Source organism: Sceloporus occidentalis, unplaced genomic scaffold (genome assembly GCF_023333645.1).
Source record: "Sceloporus occidentalis isolate IW3139 unplaced genomic scaffold, rSceOcc1.0.p SCAF_22, whole genome shotgun sequence".
NCBI classification, from domain to species: Eukaryota; Metazoa; Chordata; class Lepidosauria; order Squamata; family Phrynosomatidae; genus Sceloporus; species Sceloporus occidentalis.
Genome location: NW_028317002.1, coordinates 3,723,899 through 3,740,912, shown reverse-complemented (window position 1 = coordinate 3,740,912; position 17,014 = coordinate 3,723,899). Strand labels below are relative to the sequence as shown.

The 17,014-nt window shown below is 38.9% G+C and overlaps 1 protein-coding gene across 1 annotated transcript in view; it reads left to right on the top strand.

The window, feature by feature from the left end:
- LOC149300899 (zinc finger ZZ-type and EF-hand domain-containing protein 1-like) overlaps positions 1 to 17,014 on the top strand; it is a 53,807-nt gene that overhangs the window by 17,146 nt on the left and 19,647 nt on the right. The window contains exons 15-39 of the mRNA XM_089484469.1: positions 1,695 to 1,840; positions 2,914 to 3,047; positions 3,247 to 3,317; positions 3,434 to 3,548; positions 4,363 to 4,522; positions 4,846 to 4,967; positions 5,062 to 5,184; positions 5,490 to 5,659; positions 5,764 to 5,845; positions 5,967 to 6,168; positions 6,599 to 6,741; positions 7,180 to 7,420; positions 7,913 to 7,992; positions 8,544 to 8,628; positions 9,281 to 9,764; positions 10,001 to 10,165; positions 10,350 to 10,469; positions 10,574 to 10,735; positions 12,092 to 12,221; positions 12,977 to 13,115; positions 13,537 to 13,702; positions 13,947 to 14,209; positions 14,524 to 14,699; positions 15,000 to 15,120; positions 15,416 to 15,546. Of these exons, the coding sequence (XP_089340595.1) occupies positions 1,695 to 1,840; positions 2,914 to 3,047; positions 3,247 to 3,317; positions 3,434 to 3,548; positions 4,363 to 4,522; positions 4,846 to 4,967; positions 5,062 to 5,184; positions 5,490 to 5,659; positions 5,764 to 5,845; positions 5,967 to 6,168; positions 6,599 to 6,741; positions 7,180 to 7,420; positions 7,913 to 7,992; positions 8,544 to 8,628; positions 9,281 to 9,764; positions 10,001 to 10,165; positions 10,350 to 10,469; positions 10,574 to 10,735; positions 12,092 to 12,221; positions 12,977 to 13,115; positions 13,537 to 13,702; positions 13,947 to 14,209; positions 14,524 to 14,699; positions 15,000 to 15,120; positions 15,416 to 15,546 (3,931 nt within the window). The remainder of the gene's footprint in view (positions 1 to 1,694; positions 1,841 to 2,913; positions 3,048 to 3,246; positions 3,318 to 3,433; positions 3,549 to 4,362; positions 4,523 to 4,845; positions 4,968 to 5,061; positions 5,185 to 5,489; positions 5,660 to 5,763; positions 5,846 to 5,966; positions 6,169 to 6,598; positions 6,742 to 7,179; positions 7,421 to 7,912; positions 7,993 to 8,543; positions 8,629 to 9,280; positions 9,765 to 10,000; positions 10,166 to 10,349; positions 10,470 to 10,573; positions 10,736 to 12,091; positions 12,222 to 12,976; positions 13,116 to 13,536; positions 13,703 to 13,946; positions 14,210 to 14,523; positions 14,700 to 14,999; positions 15,121 to 15,415; positions 15,547 to 17,014) is intronic.

Below are 17,014 nucleotides of genomic sequence, written 5' to 3'. Positions count from 1 at the left end.
GTGCTGTGAAAAAGTATTTCCCCCTTACCAATTTCTTCTATTTTTGCATATTTGTCACACTTAATTGTTTTAGATCATCAAGCTAATTTTAAGTAGAGAAAACGCCAAGTTTTAAATGATTTTCATTTATGGAAGGGGGGGGGGAAGCTATCCAACCTTACCTAGCCCTATGTGAAAAAGTAAGTGCTCCCTTTGTTAATAAATAATTAGGTTAAATTTCAATAGACACAGCCAGTCATGATTAGCGCCAGTAAAAAGGAACAAAATAGTATGCTACAAATGTATTACAAATATATGGAAATAAGTAGGTTGTGCAAACAAATAATAAATTATACAAATAAGTAATAAATATGTGCAAATAAATTTGTGTTAAGATATCAATAACATATGGTATCATATGCAAAGTGTGCAATAATTACATAAAAAAAGTTTTGATATAAATTAATGAGTAATTAATAAATAAATAGAAGAATATATAGATAATTAAGTTCCACCAAATCCAATCTAATACTACTCAGTTCATCAAGAAAGTCCCCTCAAAAAAAAGACCAGCAAAGATTCCTAGGAATATCCAATTCATGTTTCCCTCCTATGGTTAATGGCTCTACGAAGGAAATCAAAAAAGAAAACAGAACTTAACGATCTATTTATTTATCTACTGCCACCCATGTTGAATCTAAACATCATAGAAACCTGACTTGTTAAGTGCAGTAAGCTAAAAGGTCTTAAAAAGCAGTACATTACGCTGTTGGCTAAAGAAATTCAAGAGTACGTGAGTAATAAAGTCATTGACATCTGTCTGGAAAGAATTACAAAGCCATATATAGGCAGGGACTGCAGCGAACCGCAGTGACGGCCATTCTCTACAAATGGAGAAAACTTGGAACAGTGGTGAATCTTCCCATGTGTGGCCAGCCTACCAAAATCCCTCACAAGAGCGCATTGACAACTCATCTAGGAGGTTGCCAAAGAACCCAGAATTGCCTCCAGGGCAAAAACCACTGCTGACCAAAGAAAACCACAAAGGCTTTTTGGAAGACATGGATCTTCTCGCATATAGCTAACATAGCATTCCACAATAAGAACATCATACCAACAGTCAAAAACGATGGAGGTTGTGTGATGGTCTGTGGCTGCTTTGCTGCTTCAGGACCGGGGTGACTCGCCATAATTGATGGAACCATGAATTCTACCAGAAATTCCTGAAGGAGCATGTCCGGCCATCACATGCACGTGACCTAAAGCTGAGGTGCAGTTGGGTTATGAAGCAAGACAATGATCTGAAGCACACAAGCAAGTCCGCCTCTGAATGGCTCAAAAGCGGCATAATCCAAGTCTTGACTTGAATCCACTTGAGATGCTGCGGCATGGTTGCAAACGAGCATGAAGAAGAGAAAACATGAAAGGGTCAAAATTCCTCCTCAGAAATGAAAAAGACTCGTTGCCAGTTAACGCAATCATTCGCGTTTGTTGCCACCAAGTTATTAGGTTATTTTATTAAAAAAATAAAAGCTGCATTTTGTGTTTACTTTTGTTGTATTTTTATCTTATATTAGCATTACTTAGATGCTCTGAAAGACTTAAATGTGACAAGTAAGAGCAGCGGGGTACTTTTTCACAGCACTGTAACATTGACCAATTGCAATATTTCTGTATTAGGTTTTCATGTAACTTTTACCTTTTTTTCCCCCTAGTCCGAGAGAGGAATGTGTCTCTGCGCAGGCAATTCTCCTGCAGTTGCTCCTGAGCTGTTCCAGTATTCTGACTTCGGGATCTACAGATAAAGATAAGGCTGACCAAAGCCATGCTGCTCAGGAGCTATACCAGCATCTCTGTGATGGTAGGGTTTACGTAATACTGAAAAAAAAACTAAATATAAAGGCTGATCCGAGGAATAACTCCAAAATTGACAATAACGGCTAGAAAAAGAGTTGAAAAGCCTGCTAATAAAGTGTAAAACTTATTCTTTGGTAAATAAAACAAAGGAAACCGTGTAAAATAAATGCGTTAGGCCTGTTGTGAACGGGTTATTTAATCCTATATGTGATTCCCTATAACAGTTGATATGCTAATGTTTATAGTCGACTTTTCAATTTCTTCATTATATTTATGTTTTATTATTATATTAGAATGCTTAGTGCACAAGGCATGTAATTAAATTTGGAAAAGAGCTAATTTTGCTGATATTCGTACCATTTGAGATTCGGTTTCGCTATATTTTATTTAGCAAAGAATAAAAGTAAAGTTTTACACTTATAGAGCAGGCCTTTCCACTCTTTTTCTAGTAGTACATTTTCACATAGAATAGAAATATTTAAATGTAGGGAGGATTTAAATAAGGTTCTAAATAGATTTTTTTCCTCCCTTGGCATTATGTTACATTTGTTTGTGTGTACAAGAGACCGCAATCAAATCATCTGTACAGCAACATGTGGATGATGACTGTATATGAAATAAGAAAATATTGTCATTAAATGCATTAGAAATCTTTGAAAAAGAAAAGTTACATTTGGTGAAATTACCCAACCCCTTAATTTACAGACTTTTTTAGATGATGTTGAAGGCCAACAAAAACTTTTTACTCTTCTTACTCTTCTTACTCTTTTTTTTTTTTTTTTTCTTTCTTCTATGTTGACAAAAAATAGTAGGGGTTCATTAAGTAGAGTATGTGAAGAAGTTAAGGTCATACAAGGTACAAACGTGGTCGCTTGGCTCAGTGTTGTTCTTGAACCAGGCTCCTTAGATATTGAAGCTGCATTACATTTATGAGAATCAAAAATTTTGATAATGATATTAAAAATAAACTTGAGTGACTTATCTACAATAATGTTTTTTTTATATTTTGTTTATATAAGTTTGTTATATTTTTTTTTTACCTTTTATTCGTTCTTCGTTTTACTTGTGCTTTTGTAGAACTGGACACGATGAGCAGCACGTCTCTGTCTTCAAATGCACTCAGAGAAGAAATTTCCAACACGTTACTGAACGGTGCGGCTATTTTCTTCCCTGATAGCCGGACAAGACGTGATCGGCTGTTCTCTTTGATGGTACGTGTGCAGTAGCAATGTCAAAATAAAAGAACTTGCAATTATCTTGCTGTAGATTTAGCATGTTTATCTATATTTCTCTTTTCTGAGGCTTTGTAGCATGTATGTCAATTGAAAGCAGTGGTTCTTGATGTTAAACCATAGTCGCCAGTTAATTTTAGTATACTGACGTGTAATGTGTTTTGCTTCTCCTTACTAGAAAAGTATTACAGAAGAAGTCCAGCCACAGTCGACACACATAACATTCAAGTCACTGTGCTCTTATTTCAGGTAAGGCTGCTGAATATTCATCAGACAAGCCAAGTATATATATATATATATATATATATATATATATACACTTAAATATCATTGAAATTAATAATAATTTGCTGTTTTCTTTGCAGTGAGCAAGATCCAAGTGGACTTTTATTATTACCAGATATGGCAGCCCCTGCAGATTTTGACATTGGTCAAGTTCAGTCTGTCATGGAAAAACTTCTTCTGATGGCCGAAAGAGAGGTAAGACCTGATTGCAAGTACAAAATATGCATCTGATGTGCATATTAAATCCTAATATCCTTAGCTGAGGAAAAGTATGCAAGACATGTGACAGACTCCAATTGTGCAATCGGTCAGCATGGTACGATGGCAGGAGTCCAGATTGGAGTCTGTACAAACCCTGCAAGTCCCTGCCGTATGAAGAGGATTCCCCAACCGAATTCACATCGCTGCGAGGAAATGCCCGAACGTTGCCTCTATATCTGCTTCACACATGGACCCCTCCTTGGAGCAAATGTACGCTGTACTAGACAGCCTTTAAACAAAGCCCGGGACAGAGCTGCAGAATCCCCTGGAAACCACTGTTGGACAGCTGTTTTGTCCTTAATGGGATTGGTCAGCTTTACGTTCCATACTGGCTTACTAACTTCAATGTTTGAACCTACGCAGATTTCGTCTCTGTATGGGGACAACTGTTAGCGTTTCAAACAGTCACAATGTTTCTAAATAAACTAATAACTTGTGGCACTCTAATACCCGTATACAGTTTCACCACCAAAGAATGCGTATTAAAATGCGGGGAAAGGTTGGAAATGAGTATATTGTGTGTGTACGTGTGGTGGAAAGCACGATGTGTGTTCAGTCGGAGTTGGAGAAAGAGGGGAAATGTGCCTAATTTCTTCATGCATTATCATGAATGTTAATTTAACAATAATATCATTTTGCATTAAATCTGCCAATTTTGTGGTGTTCACATCTCTGACATTATTTACCACCATAATTTATAAGGTTTTATCCAACAGGGCTTATTGCGTTGTGCTGTATTGTTTTTCAGTGCAAGTTATTGGTTGCAGACAGTTCCCGGGGCGAATGTGGACCTATTCTGCATTCGTTATTTTGGGCAGTGCAAGGAAGCCTTTTGTCTTGGTGTTACTGTCAGCTGAAAGGGGATGACTCCTTGTCTGTGCAAAAAGCCAGAGATCTGCTTGTTAACTGTAAGTATTTGGTGACTTCTGCTTGTACATGGTTATTATGAAGTTACAACAGTGGACGGTTATAGTAACACTCCCTTTTACATATGTTTGTGTTTTAATCTGTTTTATTTGACAGCCGTACCTCTGCAATATGTTTAAAATTAGATACCATAAATCTAATAAAATGTATGGATTCATTTCCCAACACACTACCACAAAGTGGCTATTATATATATATATATATATATATATATATATATATATATATATATATATATATATATATATATAATATTATATTTGAAATAGCGATGATATTGACATTTCTTTTTTCTCTCCTGTAGATATTGTCCTTTTTCTGTCAAACACTAGAACTATTTTGGAACCTATTCTCCAACACTGTAACAGAAAGGAGATCATTGAAAAACTGAGCACATCTGTTTTTGCCATAGCAACTCGTCAACTGGTATGATGAACTTTACCGTCATTTACATGCCGTTTTATGCTCTGTGTTTTTGTTTCAGGCCTCCATTAATTGCTTTCTTTCTGCTTTGTGCTAGATGACCTTCTTGCTGGAGGTTTGCACCCTTGACATTCCGCACCGATTTCTGCTCCAGATTTTTAGCACGCTAGCCGGTTTGTTAAAAAACCTTTGCGGTGATCCGACGGAAGGTTCTAACAAGGTAGATTATTCCTTGTCCTTTCCCCATGTTATCGTTGGGTTTATGTCCTTTGCTGTGTCTTGATGTGTATCTCCGTATGCTTGATTACATTGTATATAGTGTAACTTACTATTGTATTTCTGAAAATTAAGATGCATTTGATTAAATGCTGCATAAACTTTTCAAGGCAAATAGTTCAGCAGCTGTTTGGTTCTTATTTACCCGCAAGGCAAGGGAAGTTTTTATGTAACAATCCTAAAATGATAAATGAAATTCTTTGATCTGAGGTTTTAAAGGCTTTTTCTTCCATGATTTGTTTTGGGTAGGAAGAGATGGATACTTGGAACCAGGTTCAGCAACCTGTGATACTACAAACATGGCATCTAGAGTCCCCACATAACTATGAGAACAACTGCCGTGAGAAAACAGTCTTCCTCTGCCCCGGGGCAACATCTTTTGAGGTGGAATTTGATGACAAGTGTGAAACAGAAAGGAGGTAAGAGTTTATTGATAGAAGCATGGCATTGATGACTTGAAATCATTCCTTCTTTTCTGCATTGAAAGAACCCGTTGTGAACTTGCCATGACGTGTCTTTCCAGGTATGATTATCTGGAATTTATAGATGCAAGAGGTGGCAAAATTCGCTATGACCACAAAGTAGGCACAGAAAAATGGCCAAAGGTAAGCTTAGGAATGGCGAACAGTTTAGTCATAACATTCCTGTACTAAACCCTTTTCATTACTAATTACCCGCGCAAGACCTAAGTTGACTGTTTCTCTTTCCTCTCTTGATGTCCTACAGAAAGTAACCTTTAAATCTGGTCCACAACTTCAGTTTGAATTCTTCTCAGACAGTAGCAATAATGAGTGGGGCTACAAGTTCACAGTTACTGCCTATGGGCTTCCAGACATAGCTTTGTCATGGGCTTCAGATATACAGCTCCTTGTGGCTAGGCTCATGGGACGTCTGGCATCCAGGTGCATGGCCTTAAGATCCACATGTGGTAAGTGCTTTTCTTTTCCGTTGCAATTTTCCTAGGCTATCATGAGAAGCTCAATAAAAAGCCTTAAGGTACTAGAGTATATTTACAATATATTTCCATGAAGACTTTTCCTAACAAATGACTCGATATTCCAATGCCAGCTTAGCCCTCCTTGCATGCGTTTCCACAAATTTGACACATTGACTTTAAATTTATAGCTCAAACAAAAACACACTCAATCAAACAGTTATGTGTCTGTCCCCATGATGACATATTAAGCAGGGGTTTGGCTACTTAAAAAAAAGACTGTGGCAACTTATGTGCACAAGTAGCCAATGCCACATGCCATTTAATGTGGTACTTAGGCATATTAAAGTTTCCAAATGTTGTTTCATTGGGCTTTAAATTGCTCGTTAATATTTAATGAGAAATGCATTTCTTCCTTTCCCAGAGCTAGGGCCATTTGCTGATTTGTCTGCTGCAAAAGTAGCTTCGGTTGTTACATCTCCATTATGGAAACCAGTATTCAGGCACCAGATGTGCACAGAGTCTGAACCAAAACTACCCGTTCAGGATCCAGGAGGAATAGAGGAGGTACTATATGTTTATGACATATGTTGCGCTTTGTTTATATATGTAATTGGCATTTCCAGTTTTATTTGTTCATATTTGTAATTGGCATTTCAAAATGCAAACTATTGTTAGTTTAGGAAGTTTTATTGTTGACCTTGCGGAAGTTGAAGCCTGGGGAATGAAGTCATGTAAGAACGTGTGAAACGGTATTTGAACCGTGTGCTTCTGTGTACTGGTCAAGAAAGAACTAAATTAGAATTATACCAAATATCAAATTATATATTGTGAATGCAAAGGTGCTCAGTAATTGTGATCTTGAATCAGAAAGGAAGGAAGGATACGCATGGAAAAAAAAAAAGGTTGAGAATAAAGTGAATTTATTATAAGAATTGTCTCATTAATATCCCTAACAATATGATATTATGTAAATGCTCTTCTACATTATTATTTTATTTCCAGACTAAGAACTCTCATGCAGATGACTGTCGTAACTTTCTCCTTGACTTTGCAAACTCAGATCCTACCCAGGATTACTGTGGCCCTAACTCTGAGCTTTTCAAAGGACTCCTGCAGGCGTTTAGGAAACAAGCGACAAAGAATGATATAGTAGGGGGTTCCGTGGTTGATCAAGCAGTGAACTGCACCTTTGCTGCTCTGGTGTATCTAACTCCAGAACTGTATGGAAAACTGCAGAAGTATGGTAAATAACCAGCTCATTTAATATGCTCTTCTTGCCTCTGCTCAGCTATCCAATGGTTGTGTGGAAATGCCAATAACATAGCTGGAGCAGATACACTTGTTGCTGCAATACTAGAACTAGATCCATTTTTTGTTGACCAGCATTGTAAGTGTAATCAGGTGATCGTGGATTACAAAGTCATTCCAAGACATTGAATGTCACATCTTTTCTGATAAAAGATTTTTGCAATTATTCCTGTTCTTCCACTAGAACTATAAACACTTTAAGACTTCATATTGTATTGTAAAAAACTACTTTTCGAACTAATTTGCAGAAATAATTTCTTAATCACGTGAAAGTGGATGTCATTATTTGCAAAGACTGTTATAAGCAAGGCTTTCAGTTACTGCTGAAGATTAACAAAATCATGGGATAAATATGGGATATGGGACACATTGGTGCAGGACTGCATATAAATAAATGAATAACCATTAAATGTCTGTCATTACACAGTGCTCAGTGGAGGGAATCTTTCTTTATCTGAAGAGTTTGCACAAGTCTTTGCCCTGGCTGATGGTATTAGGATATGGATGGTAGGAATTTAATTTGATTATGGGTATCGCATTCGAATATTTAAAACAGATGTACTAATTGCTCTCGCAATTTATTGAACTGTCGTGTCAATTTCTTTGGTGACGTTCCACCTGCTCTGTTAAATGTAGGATGTTTACCATTGAATGCAGCATCAGGAACATTCCTAGCACTGGTTAATCCTAACCATTGTGAGATATAATGGCTCATTAATGTACAGTGTTTCCTCATTCGTAATTTTTGCCAGGAATGCTTAAATGTCATGCGATACAACAGCAGACACTGATATATAGGTCCTTGCCATAGAATCTTTCAAGATTGTAAGCTTATCTGAGCAGGGCCCTCCTTACCTTTTTGTTTTTGTAAGTGAAAGTGTTGTGTTAGGTCCTGTTTACACATTGTGCAGCGCTATGGAACATGATGGCGCTATATAAGTCAATAAATAATAATAATAGTAGAAACTGAGAAAGTTAGGGAAATCTTGGTTTCAATGCGTAGAACCCATTACCATTTTCACAAGGCAGTGTGTTCTAAATAAACGTGTTATTTGCAGCTAGAAATGAAACAAAAGTCTCTTCATGGCGGTGGAAGTGAAAAGCCTGGCATGGATCTAGTGGAAGTGAATCCAGAGACGTTAGGTGAGTATGTGGACGAAGTGTGTTCATCGCTAAGAGCGACAATGCTTCATGATGCTATGCAATACACTGAAATCATAAAACGCTTCACTTATACGCTAAGCAAATGGCTCTTCTTTTCAAAATGTTGTTAACCAACGTACTTAGGAGACATTTATCCCTGAAATCTATTGCATTAAGCTGGATCTGTACAAATATGCTAATGCATATAGTAAAACTAATATTAAAACACACGCTATATGTGTATATATACATACATACATATATATATATAATACATATAAAATATAGATTTAGCAAATGCCTTCACGCCAGTTAAGCAAAAACATAGCTACTTACATAGAATTTGCAGCAATCTTTCTTTCACCTAAATGAATCCTCCCATTAGAAGGAGGAAGGGAGGTGAGGACCGAGATGTAATTACTTATGCAGGTTTTGCAACCAGCTACTACTGCTTTCACATTTGCATGTTTATGTGATTACGTTAAAGCAAACCCAGCGTTTATAGTCCCCCCCCCCCGTGTAACTATGCTTGTCTTCCCCAGCACACTACTTGATCTCAACCGCAGCTCACACTAAACCGCGTGCCTTTTGTTTGTTGGCATCCTTAACTTTTAAGCATACCTAAACTTAAATGTCTTCTTTTGCAACACAGCTAAGCAATGCATTGAGAAGAGTCTCTTGTTGTTGAAGTTTTTACCGCCAAGGCCGAGGCTGTCCCCTGTGAGCTGCAGTTCAGCTGATGACAGTGATCTGATACGCAGCCAACATATGCGTAGGAAAAGCTCCATCGTAGAATCCGATTTTCAAGCTGCCGGTTCCTCTCCAGAAAGCGTCTACCCTGTTGTCACAGGGAAATTACCTGTCTCTGAACCTGGTCCTCCCAAAAAACAAGAGGCTGATCTTTTTCGGTATGAAACGCCACCAGGGAACCAAAGCAAAACCTCCGAGAAGGCTGAGGAACCTTCTTCTCCACCTCCGACGCCAACACGTAAAGCGCCCTTTAACCGTGCAAGGCTCAGACTGCTCTCATTCCGTTCAATGGAAGAGGCAAAAGTGCTGCCAACCGTGAAAGAGAAATATCCCATCTTAAGAAACATCTTAGACTTCATAAAGGATACCACGATTTCTCATGAAAGGTAAAAAAAAAAAAATGAGTTCTAATATTACGTATGTGAAAAATGTCTATTGAAGATTATGATAATGTTTGTGTTACATATAAAAGGAATTGCCCACATAGTAAGCGGGTCGGACCATTTTTTCTACAAATGTGGCACTAAGCTATTCACGCTTTTGGGGAAAATCCATTTTTACATAAAGGACTTTATTGTGCTTTTGGTAACTGGTTGGCAGAAATGTTTCTTTCTTCTGATAGCATTTTACAGGTCCTGTCCCTGAGGAAAGCTCAAGCTGAAAGCATCCTTAAGGTTCTGAAGATAATCCAGACATGTCTGGGGACGTTGGGGCAACCCCACTTCTTCCAGCCTTCCTGTGTGCTCTTTCTAATGGAGCTGCTCGCATGTCAGAAGGACTTCACTACGTAAGTTTGGCTTCACACAAAAGTTTATTAATAATGTATATTATGGCAAACCCTGATTTGCCCCCTTTTTTAAAAACATATTTAAGGTTTAAGCGTTAGAAAGATGATAATCATACAATTTGCTCATGAGCAGATGATTTATACGGTACATATAATGATATTTTCTGTTCACTATTTTGTTTAGCTATTTTGGTCACCTTGAAGGTTGTGGTGTGGATCTCCACAAAGCCGTTCGAGAAGCCTACTACAGACTTGTCGCACTCCTGGTTAATGCTGTTAAGAGTTTCCATTGCATCAAAGACAGGTATGGATTGTGAACAATAAACCATTTTTATATGATGTATCACTATATTGTCATGCAGTTCCATGGTATGAAGCCTTTTAATCTTGGCTGCATGCTTCTTCCAGGTCTCTCCTCCCTGCTCTATCATGCGTGCAGGTTGCTCTTTTACATATGATGGACATGAGCTGGGAACCACAGGACATCTCGTTTTTTGTCAGCATTGATCTCCCAGACCTTCTGTTAGCCATGTCCCAAGAGAATATAAGCACCCATGACAGTGTTGTAAGGTATGTGATGGTCTGCCTCATACTACGTTTCGGCTATAAAGATGTTTTTAAGCAAACATTTAAACATTTATATCTTAAAACCTCATATGAAATTTAATGTTCTTGGTGTTCCTTTTGCAAACACATGGGAAGGGGGGGGGTATTCTACCGAATCCCCAGTAGCAGAAGACCTGTTAGGCCAAATACATCCGTGTAGATTGAACCATACTTTAGTAACTTCATCATACAAAACCTGCTATTTTATAATAGTTAATAAACAAGGGAGTTTATTTAACTGTAAGCCTGTGTGTAAGGGTAAAGAAAAACATATTCCTTTTTTAGGTTGGGCTGTTTCTATCATATCTCATCAACTTACTGTAAAATGTCACAATATTTGATTATTTTTACACAGAACTGTAGACTTTATACACATGTACAATGAAGCATTATAGTACATAAAGTTTTCATGCTAATATAGATCTAGATTTAGCATAGATTTTATGCCCAATGTTTTACAGTGTATTATGCAGGACCAACTCAATAGATTTGTTGGGATTGACCCTTCACAATGTTTTTCCCCATGGATAAGATGCACCTTTTTTAGAAAAATTGGGGTCTAAAAACTGGGTGCGTCTTATACAGTTTTTTTTTTTTGGTTTTTTTTTCGGAAAGGGGACCTGCTGCCTACCTCTGTGTTGCTCAGCAGCATCTCTTGATCCATCAAGGCAACACAGGAACCCAGTGGAATGAATGCACATCGCATCACATGACTCCGCTCCGTTCCTATTCAGGCAGCCAGTACAATAACTTTGTGTAATATGTATTTTTTTTTTTTAATTCCGGGCCCCAAAATTAAGGTGCGTCTTATACTTGGGGAAATACAGTAGTTAGATTTTAGATGTTTCATCTGAGACATTTCCAGTTTATTCAATAAACCACAATGCAAAAATGTTGTGAAGGCACACAACTGGGATGGGGAAGTATGAGATCCAAAATGTCAAAAAAATGACCATTTCTGAATAAACCCTATCAGCCCTAAAATGACAGCAGTGATTTCTGCCTCCTGTTTTACTATATAGCAGTAAAGAGCATACTAATTTTATGATGAGATTTAAAAGGTTTATTAAGTAAGCTGGTAGTCATGTTGGGAGACAACACACGTGCACAAAGCCAGCATTAAGTTCAAGTTGCACAGAGACAGAGAAGCTTCTGTGTGTTTGAAGGACAACATTTGTGAAGAGCCTGCCAGAAGCTTGTCGTCACGCAAGCATGTGGCTTCAGCCTTGCCTGTTTATAAATATGGCTCTGTGAGCATTCTAGTAAAAGGCAGTAATAACCATGCATAGTGTAATATTAGAGAAATGTGGTGTTTTACAGTCGGTGGGAAGAAAAAGATGAAAGGGCAGATTACAGGCAGAACATCTTATGGTTGGAGGAGTGCAAAGATGGCCTGTTTGAGACCTGGTATGAAAAGCTGGAGCAAGCAGAACCAGACGTTAGGAGGAAGGTGAGCTGATGATATTGCCGTAGATTACCAGGGTAGGTTTTAATTCTCCAAAACTGGTTTTGTCCATGAATGTAAACCTTTTAATAGACTGAGAGAACATGTTCTTGTGATGGGACTGGTAAATTGACACCCAACCCCCATTTGCTGCTTGAGTTTTCCTAAACTATACCCCCCTATTTTACTCCACAGTGAATCTGGACACAGGGTGGCGGAGCTTGGGAGGACTTCTGTGCACAAGTCTGCACATGTGCAGAATGGGTTCACTGGAGAATAAAATCAGGGCCGCGGGGTTGCTGTCCCGAATCCTGCTGTCCCACCAAGCCCTACTTCTGTCCCATAAAAATGGGACAGAGGTAGAACTTGGTAGGATATCTGGATAGAGTGGCAAAATCACTGCGCAAAGCAGGACAGTTGGGATGTATACCTTAACTAGAAGTCAACAATGTGAATATGCCATATATTGCAGTCAGACTCCTTGCGATAAATTATGTGGAATCGATTCTCCGAGGGAGGGTTTTTGTTTCATTTGTCATGTTTATATTATTTTGTTTGATTAGTCCTATAAATATAATTTGACATAAGTTTTGTGGAATTCGTGCTCCGGGGAGGGGCTGTTTGATCAGTCCTAATAAACAGTGTGATTCTAATGTTATAGGTACCTTTTATATATGTAAATATAAGCTTGAAACACAGTTTTTGGTTTTTTTTTTCTGGTCACTAATGCCATCTTTTAAATTTCTTTCTTGTTGTTACAGATGCATCTTTTTATAGCTCGCTACTGTGACCTGCTTAATGTGGAAATCTCCTGTGATGGCTGTGACAAAATTGCACCGTGGCATCGCTACCGGTGCCTGCAGTGTAATGATATGGATCTGTGTAAAGCGTGCTTCTTGGGTAAGGTCAAACTTAAACCTCGGCGACGATTAATGGGGAAAAAAGGATTTAGCCTAAAATGACTCATTTTCAATGAACACTTCTAGGTGGTCTTTACGTGACAAATGCCTGGCGTTTGCACTTATTTATAATGACAGAACATTATGTTGTGCGACAGGCTTCCAGGCCATTGTGCTTCATAGTTCACGTGTACGCAGGAACCTGCAGCAACTTCGTTGGTATCTTGCACTGATTTACTTGGTTCTTTCTGCATGGCACAAAGCATCAAACAGCACCAACAATTTATCTCAACAAGAACACATTAAAAATGTTGAATGCTGGTACAATGAGGGCATTTGCTCTTCTCTGATATGTACTATGGGAACTCATTTAGGTAAGATGGGGATATGCATCACACCACTCCTTTGTGTTTCATTTACAGGGGGTGTGAAGCCTGAAGGACACGAAGATGACCACGAAATGGTAAACATGGAATTTGCATGCGACCATTGCCAAGGACTTATTATTGGTCACAGAATCCACTGCAACGTGTGTGAAGACTTTGACCTGTGTTATGGGTGTTATGTTGGCATGAGGTACTCTGAAAGGTACATCAACTTACATTGTTATCTTTACCCATATGCACAATGTAAGACAATCTGTTCAACATGATTCTTTATGTAAATGAAAGCTCACAATAAGTCAAGTGATATTGCGCCTCTTTAAGTTTTTATAGTTGTGCTGCGTAAGTAACATTGAGATCACAATGTAAATTGCACTTTGTCTTCTGTGTACCAGCATCTCGTGGAATTCTCTTTTATGTCCATGCTAATTTTGTTTTCCTGTTTCCAGCCATTTGCCCACTCACAGTGTCACGATATATCCAACGGTAACGAGCAAAGTCAGTGACCGTCAGCGGCTAATCCAACCTTATATCCACAACTATTCCTGGTTGCTCTTCACTGCTCTGGCTCTGTATTCTTCAGACATCGCCAGTGAAGGTGACATGGATGGTGAGAAGCTGGATCCCAGTGTTGTATCTAGTGCTCGTGTTTTGCAAGCTAGTTGCACAGATCTCGTTGCCAGCTGTTTGATGAAAGCTCAGAAAGGAAAAGGTGAGTGTTTTTCTACAGCTTTAAGTCATGTTCTGATAAAGCTTTATATATATATATCTTTATAAATCGATTTATATATAAATTAAGTACAATTGACATTTAGTCTAAAATTCCAAGGTTATTTAACATATTTGTATGTCAGTAATGCAAAGTGGAGACAACCCCCACCCCTCCCAAAAAAATAAAAAACAAATTAAAATTTCAAACTGCTTTGAAGGTGAATGCATTAGACGGATGAAAAAGAGAAAGGAAAATGAGTTAGAATCTTTTGTTATGTGCTGATGTCCAGATTGTAAGGTATTGTTTTTCCGTAGACCTCAGGACATCTTCCTTACTCTCCGTATGGACAAATGGTGACTCCAGCTTAGAAAACGAGGCATCTTCTGTCAGCTCTTTCAGTGACAGCATTGCGGAGAGTGAGAAGGATTTACTCCCTCATAAGGTCCCACAGCCTGGGGACATCCCAGAGAAGCCTGCTCTTTCACACACAGTGAGTGATACCACCATTAAGATCAGCGAGATGATGAGAGATGTTGTGTACTCCAAGCTTAGAGAGAATGCATGATTTCTGCACCAGTTTTGTTGATTTCCCCATTTCTTCTTTGCAGAGCCATTTCAAATCATTTCATTAAGGTTTCAATTCTTTATACAAATGTTATGCATTTTAGTGAGTGGAGTTAATTCTATCATTCCATATACTAGTTGACTTGCTCCACTCCATGTTGGTAGCACACACACAGACCAATAGCATGTTTTATATCTGCCCGTTTCCTGTTTTTCTGATCCCCAGAGTAAAGGTGCTCTTTCTGAACAAAGAACGGCGCAGACTGCAGAGCACAGCATGGTTAAGGAACCTCAAACCAAAGACCTATGCTCCGAGGGAGAACCTGACTTTCCAGACACGTATTTGTGTAAGACAAAAACTGCGAACATTACACTTTGATTCATTTGTAACCTATTATTTGCTTATGCTTTAATTGATGGAATAATGAATCATTTTTGTTAAAGTCCATCAAAATATTGGTAATGTAATACTGTTTGAGGACAATATCAACAGCACCATGTTAATGGATTAGAATTTCTTGATTGGATTGTGAACAAGTACTGAGTAGTATCACTTGCCTATCATGAGTATAAGTTGGATGGACTAGTAACTTGTTTTTTTTCTCCTATGGCTGGCCAAGCTTTTACTCTGTTTTCCTGTAGTTGCAGGACAAATGTCTAATACGTACATAGTTGACAAGGTCATAACTCCAAGCCCAGATCAAGTCTTTGCTGAGTGCTCCCAGGAGAGGATTTTGGGACTCATAGCTGCCATGCTGCCTCCTATGAAATCAGTAAGTAATGACTATTTGGTTATCATTATTTGGGTGTAAAACATTACCTATTACAATTCTACAACTGATTGATACTTCATAGTATAGATGGTAGGTTCATGCATGTAATAAAGCAGTATTTTTCCCGTCGTGTAGTGTCAGTACCACGGGGGTGTCGCTCTTCCTGGGACAAGGACCTAGAACCGAAGAGGTTAAGATACCTCCTAACCCCTCCTACTCCTCCCTATAAGAGCCCCGGCAACCCTCATACCTTCAGTTCTTTCCTTGTCCCTTGTCAGGGACGGACCTTGTTTTTTTGTTTTTTTTTCAGTGGTGGGGCACACGGGTTGTGTCCGGGGGTTCCCTCCGATTGCTCCCCGGGTGGTGAGCAGAGCGAGGAGTAACGTCCGCATCGGCGCGCTCTTATGCCGGCAGGTTGGAGCATGCGCACAGCGGTGGAACGCACGCCAGAGGGCGCTGCGTTCCACCAAGAGTACTGACACGCTATTGAGCATGCGTGATTCAGTTTCTCTTGTTCAGGGCGCGAAAACTAACTGGTTTTCGCATATATATAGCTGTGCTGCCCAGTCTGACAGCAGAGGAGCTTGTCAACACTGGGATTTCCGTGTCACCAGCCCCCCCACACGGATTGAGGAGTTGTAAGGTAGGATTTGGTTAATCTTACCCTGTCAAATCCTCTGCCCTGTATATTTTCTACTAAATTTTTTTTTTTTTTTTTTGTGTTTTATATTAGATGTCTGGTCCGGTTTCACCAGATAGGCCGGATAAAGAGAAATCTTTTACACCTGCTCCAAAAAGGCTGTGGGTAAAACCAAACATTTATCGTGCACTGAATGTGCCACTCCGTTGCCGGATGGTTGTAAGAAGAAATTTTGCAATGCCTGCTCTGCTGAGAGTTTGGCAAAAGAAAAACAAAAAGACATGCAGTCTTTTTTAGGTTGGTTCCAGGACAACCTGGCGCAAACGTTTGAAACGTTTAAAGCAGCAGCAGCTACACCTGTGGAACCCGTTAAACTTAAATCCCACAAACGTAAGAGGGTATTATCCCCTCATTCTGATTTATCCTCTGGGGAGGTTTCTAGTTCATCCTATTCAGCTTCATCTAGTGGGGAGTCAGAGGATGAGACCAATTTTCCTCCACAGGAGCTGCGAAAATTTGTTAAGGAAGTCTCACGGCTTTTTCAGGATTCAGACCTGTCAGCGCACCCCAAAGGGTTGCCCATGTTATCTCACATGCAGAATCTCATGTATAGAGAGTGGAATAATCCAGGCAAAAGAGCCTTTATATCAAAGCACTCTAAGCAGCTTTTTTACCTTCAGGGCGATGAAAAATGGGAAGATATCCCTAAAGTAGATGTCCAGATAGCCCAGCTTTCCAAACGTACGACCATTCCCATTAGTGAAGTGGCTGGTCTTAAGGATCCTATGGATAAGAGGGCAGAAACGTCTTGCAGACGTATTTACCAAT